General features: G+C 40.6%; 1 protein-coding gene across 2 annotated transcripts; it reads left to right on the forward strand.

Annotated features, from left to right (window-relative positions):
- Positions 1 to 1,313: 1,313 nt before the first annotated feature.
- LOC144628602 (protein SSUH2 homolog) lies at positions 1,314 to 12,252 on the forward strand. Of its 2 annotated transcripts, XM_078486725.1 has the most exons (14): positions 1,314 to 1,422; positions 2,028 to 2,087; positions 2,142 to 2,453; positions 4,111 to 4,254; positions 4,890 to 4,965; positions 5,562 to 5,691; positions 5,797 to 5,857; positions 7,041 to 7,165; positions 7,906 to 7,968; positions 8,462 to 8,565; positions 9,571 to 9,663; positions 9,990 to 10,092; positions 11,145 to 11,249; positions 11,916 to 12,252. In XM_078486725.1, exons 1-14 carry the CDS (start codon positions 1,365 to 1,367, stop codon positions 12,060 to 12,062), a joined length of 1,581 nt encoding a protein of 526 aa, XP_078342851.1. In that variant the 5' UTR covers positions 1,314 to 1,364; the 3' UTR covers positions 12,063 to 12,252. The 2 variants fall into 2 exon arrangements, with proteins under 2 accessions (XP_078342851.1, XP_078342850.1); XM_078486724.1 differs by having other exon boundaries at positions 2,028 to 2,453.

Consider the following 12,252-nt stretch of genomic DNA (forward strand, 5'->3'; position numbering starts at 1 on the left):
TTGAGATGCCGTTCATAGTTCGATATCGACGTTTTTTATCGTCATCGGGGTTAACCATGTTGGCGTTGTTGGCCTCTTCGATGTCCGAGTCAAGCAAAAAACTAACTTTATTGCGTGAAATTACTCTATGGAGCATTTCCTTGGTTTTTGAGATGATTCCTGGAGGGGGGCGTCTATTAGACACGGGGCGTTTATTAGAGAGGGGCGTCTAATACAAACTTAACACCTCAGAGGGGGCGTTTATTAGATAAGACGCGTTTATTTGAGAGAGGGCGTTTATTAGATCATTTACGGTATTATATCTCTCACTCTGGAGAAAAGAAAACATTTCAAGTCAAGAGTGCTGGAAGCGGCTTCGTTTGACTGACGTACGTCAAAGGCGAAAGGACGAGTGAATTTCATTGGCTTTGTCGTAAACAATTCGGCCGTTTAATAGCTCGATTGATAAGCATATAAACATAATTTAAATCCAACCTTTACTACTTTATTTCTGCAATTAGTTTTACAGTAATTTCAGTGACAGGATGAAACTAGATACAGTGCAAGTTTCCTTTGGAATAACTTCTAAAGTTCTTTGCTTGGCGACGAAAGTGCCGCGATTGACAACATGCGTTATAGCTTATCAAACTTTCGAAAACTTATGGCAGTGTTTGTAGAAAATACTGAACGAGAAAACACGTATAAAGTTTGAAGGAACTACTTAAAAAAACTTAGCTCTTTAAGGCGGCGTTGAATGCTACGTTGAAAGCTTGAAATGCTGTCTGGCTCGTACTCAGCTCTATCGCGTTTGCGTACGTCTCCGAGGAGCTTATCGAGGACGTCAGCAGGTACGGTTTCTACATGAAATGTTCCATCAGTCTGCTCTTGACAATAATTGTCGAACCGTTTCCATTCACTTTTCGTCTTCTTGACCGTGTTTGCATATTTCTCGGCACTGATGAAACTTTCAAGTTCTTGACTTGAATCCTGCTCGGGTTGCTCTAAGTCCGCCACATCAGGGAAGTTTTCTCCTTCCAACAGATCACAAAAATTGAGTTTAAAGTTCGGTAGACCTTCTTCGCTTCGCCTTTGTTCCTCGCTATTTTCCTCTGACTGCGAACGTTGTAGCAAGTTTTGAAAATCTTCTTCGCGAGACATTTCAACTTGCAAAGGCGTACGGCATCAGGAGAACTCTCAGTCAAATTTCGCGGGCCGTACTGCAGAATACGGCCCGTAAAATTGACCAATCACAGCGTGCGTACTATCTCAGAGATATAATAAAAGTATATATAGTATGACCAATTATGTCCTGACCATGCTTGTTTTATTTGTGTTATTTTTCATCCACTGTGCATTTGGTGTCCTATATAGTGGTGCTTTGAGACATGAGTCAGGGGCCATACCCTCCTCCAGGGGCCCAGGCGGGACAACCAATGTATCCAGGTAGGTATAGTATAAAAAATCAATGGCGCAATTTAACATAGTATGTGAAAATATGGTTCACCAGTAAGGAATCAAAGTCCGGTTTCCTGCTTACAAGGCAGGTGTGATAATTCACTATGCCATGGGTGAGCCAGCAATATTAGTGGGTAATTATCACAAGGGCTGAGCTCGGGCAGGGAGTCTAATTTCACTTAGGATTGACTGAAGTGACCTGACTATTCCAACAAACACAACATACGAAACTGACAACAAGAAGAATATGGTTCAGTGATTATACTAATTAGTATGAATATTGCTGTTACTTTCATCTAAAAATCAAAGTTCTTAGTCACTTTATTAAGTTCAATGGTCAACATTTTTGCTAATTTTACCTTTGAACATTATACATTTCAAGATTGTTGTGTCAAGACAAGGCCTCTTTGGCTAACTTACTTATAAAGCACAATACTCAGGACTATGGTCCTTAACGTACAGCACCTTTCAACAACGTACGAGCTCTGCAAAGTTAACATTTTTTTGCTGTCATCAATCATCTAAGCAGCGCTCTCAGGAAACAACTTCTGAAATCAACTGGTTTAAAAGGTCCTCTGTTGTCTGATTAATAGGTCAACAACAACCAGGTTACGGATCTACACCTCAACAGGGTTATCCACCTCAACAAGCAGGTTATGGACCGCCCCAACAGCAACCAGGCTATGGACCTCCCCAGCAACAAGCAGGTTATGGACCTCCCCAGCAACAAGCAGGTTATGGACCTCCCCAGCAACAACCAGGTTATGGACCTCCCCAGCAGCAACCGGGTAACGGACCTCCCCAACAGCAACCGGGTTATGGACCTCCCCAACAGCAGCCAGGATATGGACCTACGCCAGGACAACAGCAGTACCCTGGAGGACCACCCCCTCAACAACAAGGCTATGGACCCCCACCCTCTCAGCAACAAGGTTTTGTTCCCCCTGTAGGTCAGCAAGTGGGTTATGGTGCCATGCAACAAACAGATGGTACTAAACCTGCTTTTGGTCCACCACAAGGTATCATTATGATATGTTATTGATAACATAATATGGGTTAAATTGACCAAGCATGAGGTCATTAGATATAGAGGATATTACACGGTGGCGAGAAGATATGAATTTTATGTTCGAGTGGCAGAAACGATATCTCACGAGTGAGCGTAGCGAACGAGTGGGATATCGTTTTTGCCACGAGAACATAAAATTCATATCTTTGAGCCAACGTGTAATGTTCTTTTTATTATATGGAGACCAGATGTAGTTGACGTTGCCGATTTTTATTTCATTGTTTTTGAATAATCGAGCCAGTTTTACAAATCAGCGTTCGTCTTCATAGAAAATACAAAGCACCCGTGCCCAGGATAACACTAAAAACTGAATTCCGATCAAACAAAATGCTGGTCAACTAAATAACACGTAAGAACTGAAACATTACTGACTTTGACTTGAATCCGATGCGGCAAAGTCTTGCTGGCCGATCGATAGTTTTCAACTGCTTTTGTTTTCTTCTTCACGACATCTTGCAATGGTGAAATTCCTTGCGAAGAATTCCCTCTAAAAACTTTGAAATCGTCAAGGTTTTCATTATTGTGTACTAATTCTTAACTTTTTTTGGAAAACTCATTCTTTTTCGTTGCTTTGTTAAACAAATTTAACCTTCGTGTCGATGCTTGCTAACAACAAACGACACGAAACCAAGTTCATTCAGCAAAATAGAAATGGCGCGAATCGTGACGTCAATGAGCGATATGTCACTCGCAAGAGTGTCATACGGAAAATACGCCACTCGGGTCCCGGATGGAGTGGCGTATGGAATCTACGAGTGGTTTAGTTCCCGGTAAAACACTCTCCTCCATATAATAAAGCTGGATATTGGAGAAGTTTTTTTACATCAAACATGTTACTTTATGGACCAAGATACAGTCTAGTTCCACATGCAATCACACAAAACACGAAGTAATTTCTGGCCATCTTGACCCAACAAGCTTGGTGAATAAAGTGTTAGGGACTGTATAAATTACACTAAAGAAAGCCATAAATAACACCTCCGTTTCTTATGGGACACAACTTATTATATCATAATGGACAAGAAAGCCCCAATTTCCTGCCCACTTGGTTACCACAATCACAGCACAAAATTTGGTTTTCCTAATACCCACACGGCAACTAGCCATACAATGGCGAAGGTTTGGAGTTTGTTTGGCATTTGGGGTTTCAATTTGGAGCCCCTTACCTTGGTTGGTGGAAATGTGATTCAACATCACTGCAAGGCTTTTATAAAACTTTTAACTGATAGAAACTGGAATTCCCAGCCTTTGTGAAGAAGTTCAAACTATACAGCTGGCCATTACTTTTGCATGAAGCAACAAGCTGGGTATCTAGAATAACTGAACTGGTATCCATCTATACCCTTGGTGAAGAGAAGCATTTTGAGCAAGTGTTAAAGTTCACAGAAGCACAACACCTTAAGACCAAGGCTTGAATCCAACAAGCTGACCAATTTAATTAATAGTCTGTCAATTGCCTAGCACAGGCTACTGCATGTAATTACCCTATTAAAGTGTACTTTGTGCCAGGTGTTGCACAAGCCTTGTTAATTATTTTGTTGCATAGAGTTGCTAAAATATTGTCTGTGCTAAAAACAAACTAACTTAGTTTGTTCTCTCTTGTTAAGGTGAAGCACAAGCTCCAAGTTATACTGGATCAGATGTCCCTGATCAAGATGTGGATGATAATGAGAATGCCGCACCCCCTCCCCCAAGTGCTCCACCAGCTGATATGTTTGGCAAGTTTGCGGGATATGAGAATGTTAATTTTGGTAAGTGATGACATGCAGTGTTCGAAATGTTAATATTCAATATCTGGCCAAGTTCAGGCCGAGTGGCCCATCAGGCAAGAGCTTATTAATTATCCCAATTTACTGGTAGTTACTACATTATGGTGGGAGGCATGGTGGCTTAATGGGTAGTGTGCCAGACTCCGGTTTGAACTGTGGTCCTGAGTTCAAGCCAGGGCTGTCATTAAGGGCCGTAACCCGTAACACCTGCTACGGCTGAGCTCACTCAATGTTACGGGTGAAAATGTTGATTTGTGTTACTTTACACTTGCATTCAGAACGAAATGCTACGGGTGATAACTTCAATGTTACGGCTGCATAAAAACTTAATGACAGCCCTGCAAGCCCTGGCCAGGGTCATGATCACTGCATTGTGTTTTTGTGCAAGATACTTTACTCTCATAGTGCTCTCTCCACTCAGGTGTATAAATGGGTAACGGTAAATTTAATGTTAGAGAACAACTCTGTGATGGACTAGCATCCTATCCAGGGGGGAGTAGAAATACTCCTAGTCGTTTAATGCTAGGCAAACCAAGAAAAGCTCTGGCTAACAGGCCACTAGACCCAAATACAGACTTAACACAACCTTTACCTTTTATTACAATCCTGTTTTTCAGGTGCTGATTATTTGCCCCCTCCACCGCCATATGAACCACCTCCACAGCAGCAAACACCAGAACAGATTTTCCAACAGTAAGTTGATCAAGGAGACTACATAATTACCCTGAATAAATGAGCAGACTTCATGCTACGCTGTGGCAAGCAAGCTCTCTTAAGTGTGGGGGTGAGGGAAAAGAGCTCGTCCCACCATCCCTAACAGAGCTTGCAACTCACAGGCTAAGTCATGCATTAAAGGGTTCTCTTCAAGACCTCAGGTCTTCTTCTACTTGATATTTTATGTTATCGCTGTGTTTCTTGTTACCTGCATGTGATAACATCAAACTGTGTATTTTGAGTTACAAGATAACTTTATGTTTGGTGAATGTGTGATAATAATGATGATGATGATGATGATGATGATGATGATGATGATGATGATAATTTAATAATTTTTAGAGCGCCATTTACATTTGCCGATCAAAAGCACTTCACAATAAAATAACAATAATAATAAAGTACATAATTTAAGAACCCAACATGCAACATGACTGTGCACCTCTGAAATTTGACCCCAAAAATTCTGTGCTATAATGACACAAACTCATGTACTGTTTCATAATTCCAGAAGTTGAAAATTTACCAGCTTAATCATTTTTGATGCATTTATCAAATTGTTTGTCTTGTTGAAGGGCCACAGCCATAACAGAAGAACAAGCAAGGGATGCACTGCTGGCCTTTGTAGCTGAGAACTGCTGTTATGGAAAGAAAGCTGCAACAGACATGGACATCAAGGACATAACTCCATCAAGTGCTTATCATGTAAGTGTGAAATAAGTAATTATTACATGTATAAATTCTTTTAGCTCTGTGCCAGGCACATGTCAACATGCAAATTGATTGGTTACTTTTTTGTTTCAATTCTAGTACAACTTGGCAAGTTTCTGTGAATCCAGATCCACATCCTGGAAGTATGAGCCATACCGAGGTGACTTTGGAAACAATTTGCACTAGTTGTACCGTTGCTTTAAATGGATGTCATTCTGTTGTATTTTAATGATTACCATAACTATTAGATCTATAGACAGGGACGGCAGAGCCGGGGGGGCTGGGGGGGGGCTTTAGCCCCCCCCCCCCACTTTTTCCGAAAAAATAAAGACTTACTAAGAGAAGAGTCTCTTAAGCCCCCCCCCCCCACTCCAAGTCACTAGTCAGCCCCCCCACCTGGAAAAATGTTCCGCCGTCCCTGATAGAGTTGTGGTGGGAGGTGCAGACTTCCCAAAGGTTAGTGCGCTCAACTCTGGATCGAGTGGTCCAGATTCAAGCCGTGGTTCAAGCTCTGCATTGTGTTCTTGGGCAAGACACTTTATTCTCACAGTGCCTCCCTCCATTCAGGTGCATGAAGGGGTACTACAGGGTTCGTATGGCTACTGGAAAACCTGGAAAGGACTGGAAATTTATTGTGGCACTTTTCAGGACTGGAAAGTCCTGGAAAGTTCTGGAAAACTCAAGTAACACCAGAATTCTCAGAACTAACAAAATGAGAAATGTATGGCAGACAGTAAGGAGAAATAATATTGAGATCTTGGGAGTGAAAGAGTTAATGTGAATTTTGGAATCCTGGAAAAATCAATCTGAGTCCTGGAGAAGGCCCGGAAAATTGTTTGTGAAAAAGTGTACAAAACCCTGTTACTAGGAAATTAAATGCTGGTGCTAACCCTGCAATAGACTAGCATCCCATCCAGTGAGGAGTAAATTTAAGAGAAAAAAATTAATACTCCACACTGGCCTGATGGTCACTTGGCTCAAATGCTTTAGTTACCTTTTACCATAGATCTGGTTATTCGAAGCTTGGGTATGGGGTGGGGCAAAATTAAGCTTATACATTGTTGGGTGGCATAGTTGGGTCTTAGTAGGTTTGTGGAAGACTAATAAAAACTAATTTTTATTACTCCAACTATATTCTGTTAGTCCCCAAAATATCAGCTTGTCCATATTTTTAATCTTTTTCCATTCTCACCACTGTTAGTCAGTCATCTTTACTCTCTAACAAGTTCCTGTCATATATCAAGAACTGTTCTACAAAATGAAACCATAAAGTGTCAGTTTCCCCTGATCTAGTTAATATGTTCAAAAAAGGTGATCACACGCCTTGAAATGTTCTCTTATAGGTCAGCACATTGATGGTCCTCAGAATGGCCCCGCCCCTCCACCATGGGCCATTCCCGCTCAAGCATCCCAGTTGTTTACACCCCAAGAAACTCACATTGAAGTGCCGCACACTGCTACAGTTAAGGTACCTGTATATGCCATGCCTGTCATGAGAGTGTGGGACCAGATTGTGGATTTTTAGGCCATTTTGAAATGGGTACAAACAGGACACCCAATTAAAATAATTCGTGTAAAAATATTTTACAGCTTAGGAAATTTAAAGAAGAGCTGTATGACTTGACAGAAAATGGCATTTGTTATGACTGAATTGATAGAAGGTAGATGGGTTTGCCAGTTGACAAATTTGGGGATAAAGTAAGTGTTTGATGTCAGAAGGGAGGTAGATGGTTTACTGCATCATGTGAGTGTGCAAAGCATCAATCCTGAAATAGGATCACACCGTTTATTTGCCCCTTTGGCTGTCAGGGCCGTACCTAGGATTTTTTGTCTGTGGGGGCAAACTCTGCTAAACTCAGCTGCCAGGGCGAACTCCAATATGGCTATACAAGAAATAGCCCAGCGAAATCAAACACTTTATTAGAAATTTAGTTTTCCTAGCGGGGCAACTGCCCCCCTGCCCCCCCCCCCCTGCACAATAGGTACGACCCTGGCTGTAGATTGTGAGCAGGCAGGGAGCCGCACTGACTGGTGTTGTTTGCTTTCTTGTTCTCATGGCTTTGCCTCTTGTTGTGTAAACTTAAGGTGGGCCTGCTTGCAGCAAACTCGACTCTAAATCTTAAAACCCCACATTCATAAGCCAGACATATTGAACTCTCTTACTTATTTTATGACTTATTCTATTTCTATTAATAATTGTAATTGTAGCCTTGCCATGAATGTTTAGCCATGGGCTATAAACGTTGTTACAGATGCTATGGAAGAGGACGGGTAAGAATCCTTCAATTTGTCTTCATCTGAATGCTATTTGGTCTGAAATAAAGTATGGTTTATGCACTTTTGTTAGTAATAATAATAATAATATTAAATATAATTCTTGGTCTGTTCTGAAATAAGTATTGATTTTTGGGTTAGGTCTGAGATAGGATAGGGAAAACTGCATATTTTGGTCTGAAGCAGGGTAAGGATTTCAAAAAGCACACCACACATCCCCCTTCCCAAATTTTCAGGGGGGTAATTCCTCCATCTCTCCCGGCCAGGCTTAGGAGAGGTGTCCACTTATAAGAGGTTAAAAATGGAGTAGCTCAGGTTGTATGTGGCTGCCGGACCATGACTTAGTGTCCGCTTACAAAAGGTGTCATAAGCAGAGGTTTGGCTGTAAATGTAGCCTGCATTGATGAAGGAGGAAGCTGAAAATTGCCCAGAAACTAATACAGTGGGTGAGTTTTTGTATTCACAAACCATCCTCTGCATTTTCTTTCAGACTCGTTGTACCTGGTGTCATGGCTCTGGTCGCCGTACAGAGTACCGCGATGGACATCATCATCATGTAAGCTGCACCTGGTGTCATGGATCAGGAAGGAGAATGTAAGTACTGTTCATAACCGGCAACTTCAAAATTCTCCTGAGTCCTTAACATACATCTGTCATGCACTGTGGGAGAATATGTATTTAGTTACCTTTGTAGACATTATTTGGATGGTCATGCTACAATTCTTTTGGATCTTGAGTATTCGGTTGTTGCGACTTTCGCGCCAAAGTAACGACTTATCAAAGACGCTACTGTACATAGCCTTCTATGCAGACATTCTTTTGACTCGTCACGTAGATTGCGTGATGAGCCAAAAGAACGTCTGCGTAGGAGGCTAATATCCCATTCACATTAAACCAGGTTTAACAAAATGAAAATCAGCAACCAACGTGGAAGACTGCATTTTGCATAACTCTCAAGTAAGCTCTAGCTTGAGCTTTCATTGTGCTAACTTTAAAGTGGACAAGCATTAGTTAGCAATTTCAACGAAGAAAACGATTTTAGACCGTGTTTTATAAAACAGCTTTTATTAAAATGTGTTTTAGCTTTGGTTTGAATGGGATATTATATGCTACATGGATATCTGTAGGGTAGACCTGCATCAGCGTGCAAATTGCTTCGATGAAGCGCAAACGCACAAAACGTCAGCTTTGCAAATTTGCTATGGCGGTTAATGAGGTGTAAGGCACGCATTAGTTTATCATTCTTTTCTTAACGGCTGCACTATAACGGATGCCAAACATTTACATAACCCGTTAAAGGAATGCTTGTTTTTCCTAACAGCTCTGTCAACCGTTCTAACGGATACAGAATTTTTGTTAATGGTTATGCTGTCCGTTCTAACGGGCTGACGTTAACGTTTAACGGTTAGGCTAACACCTCCAACGTTTTTGAGAAAGTTTTTTATCACGGACAACTAACGCAGTTTAACGGATTTCCTGTACACTGTCACAACTCTAGTTAACAGATTTGGAAAAAAGGTAAATTACTTTTAATCAACATTTAAGTTGATAATTAACTTTGATGTAACTAAGTTTGTTTTTTTTATTTGATTTTTTCAGCTGTAACACGTGTCATGGTCACGGCCGTGTCATGTGCTGGACATGTCAGGGACAGGGGCAGCTCAAGATGTTTATTCAACTTACAGTCAAATGGTGAGTCCCCCCCCCCCCCCTTCGCCCCCTTCACTACCCGGGCCTACTGAACCTCCACATTGATGAAAACCTCAAACTAATAGATTTCTCAGGTAGAAAAACGCTTAAAAGCTAAATAATAAACCGATGGAAAAAGGATGGTAGATGTTATAGATAACAAAGAAAGAACTTAAAAATCTTACCTATTGTAACTAAACTGGAACATTTCTAGATTATATTCCGGTCAGAGGAAGCGGGTGTTGTATTTCTTCTAGTTGCTAGTCAGTTAATGTTATCCTATAATTATGTTGTATGAATTTGTACTGGTTGTTTTCTTTTTAATTCAGGGAATGCCACATTGATAATCATGTGACGGAGAGAACAGATCTGCCTGATCATTTGATTGTTGGATCTCAGGGGACAGATATTTTTACTCAAGAACTTCCAAGGGTAAGCACTTATCATTTCCCTAAAAATCCTTAACATTCGTTATAGTTTTGAAAAAGAACTCAGCTGCATTCATTTGATTAACAGACTAAATAATACTTGATATCTGAATATCCTACAAACGGTAGCCCAATTAATGGGACGCCTCTTCGCACCCTCTCTTTTACCCCCGGGGTTCTGCCACATATGGACTAAAGGCTCAGTAATAAGGGATCATTTTCTTCCAATTTGTCTCGCAACATTGTTGCACTGCGAGTTGTAAAGTGGTATTGCGCGTATTACCTTAAGGTTACTATTTTTAGCGACTACTAATTTTGGCGATTTTTGATGAGCAAGATTTAGCGACTATTAAATTTAGCGATTTTCCGAAAATTAAAAAAAAAAACAATTTTAATATATAGCTAAGATGGAAACAAATGTTCAGTAATAGAACAAAGTCACTTAAAATTGAACGAACATTACCATTGTCAGAAAGAACAAAGTGAATTGCAAATGTTAGAAAGTCGTCCTCGTCAGAGAAATCAGACATATTTTCCACGATGCCGGCGATCCCAGCTCTTTCCCAACCCTTCGAAATTGTTGCCTTCATAGTTGCCCTACCTTCTGACGTTGTCAAATAGTTGAAAAGGGCCACTGTATTTAATTTTGTGTTCCTCTGGCGGGCGGGGGTATTACATTAACGCGTATTAAATGTGACTGAGACAAATTTTAGCGAGTACTAAATTTAGCGATTTTGTCCCAACTCGCTAAAATCGCTAAAATTAGTAGCCGCTAACAATAGTAACCTTAAGGTACCATTCGTGTGGCAAATTGCGGCAACATGTGCGCAAAGTAGACATGAGTGCAACTTTGTGCAACATGTTGCTAACTCTTGCAATGCGGGAGTTAATACGCGCAACAACACTTTACAACTTGCAATCCAACAATGTTGCGAGACAAGATGAAAGAAAAAAGTAGCCCGTATCACTTTGCCTTAAACCATCCATACAACAACTCCATACGTATTAATTTCTGTGTAATTGATATATTTTTTTCTGGAATTTATATACTCGCAGGTTTATCCCATTACAGCGTTCCATGATCATGATGTCAATGGTGGTTCACAGCGACTTGTTGACGCTCATTCTCGAAACTGGCCATCAAAACGAATCCTTATGCAGGTATAAAACAATGCAATCGCTTGAAAAGAAATGTGAATTAAATCGCACATCCACGAAATCCCGCGGGATGCTTAACTTACAAGGTTCTTTATAAAACAACTACATTGCAGAAATGAAAGCCAATTTATGCTGAGCAAAGCGTGAGTTCAAGATGGCTGGATATTGGGAAAGTGTTTTTTACGTGTTTATGGACTGAAAAGCAGTTTACAATCCTGTCCAAACGTCCTTGGGACACTTGGGAAAATACTAGTGGTTATCATAAGTATCATAAGGATGTCGATTTGTCACAGGTGAAGTGAATATGACCGTTCCTTTCTCCAACCCCTACTCCCATATACCGTACTCCAGTACATGAAAACTACGAAGTGTGTCAATACTTTTGGCAACGGTTGTAGGAAAATGCATTTTCACGCAAAAAAACAAAGAACTACGCCAATAGCCAGCCTCTTGACCGATCAAGCTTGGTCAATAAAACATTTATTATACAGCATGAAGAACATCATTCAGTTTCTCGCGAGAAGCAGTGGGCAATCACTAGTGACAAAAATGTTTCGTCCCACCCCCACCCTCCTTAAAGCGAAAAAGCGCCCATACAAAGTAAAGTAAAGCTGAAGAAAGAGAAGTTACAAATACTCAGTACAATTTCTTTTTCTTTTTCCATTTCAGCGTCAAGTCTTACGCGCTGTTCCAGTATCTGAAGTGAAATATGAATGGAAGGATACATCTACTCGATTCTGGGTGTACGGGCTTGATCACAAAGTGCACGCCCCAGACTACCCCCAACAGTGCTGTTGTGGCTGCACTATACTTTAGGTCAACAAAACAAAAGAAACAACTGTTATTTGCAACAAGCAAATTGTAATGTAACCTTGTTTTAAAGGCCGTAGTTATATTATACCTTGTTAAACGGAATTTTCGTCACAACTGAATTTCGAGGTTTGAAAGAGCAACATTTCAGAACACTTAATTTTCGCACATTTGAAAAATTTGTTTAACACAAAAT

Source organism: Oculina patagonica, chromosome 10 (genome assembly GCF_052425735.1).
Source record: "Oculina patagonica isolate OP01 chromosome 10, crgOcupat, whole genome shotgun sequence".
Taxonomy (NCBI): domain Eukaryota; kingdom Metazoa; phylum Cnidaria; class Anthozoa; order Scleractinia; family Oculinidae; genus Oculina; species Oculina patagonica.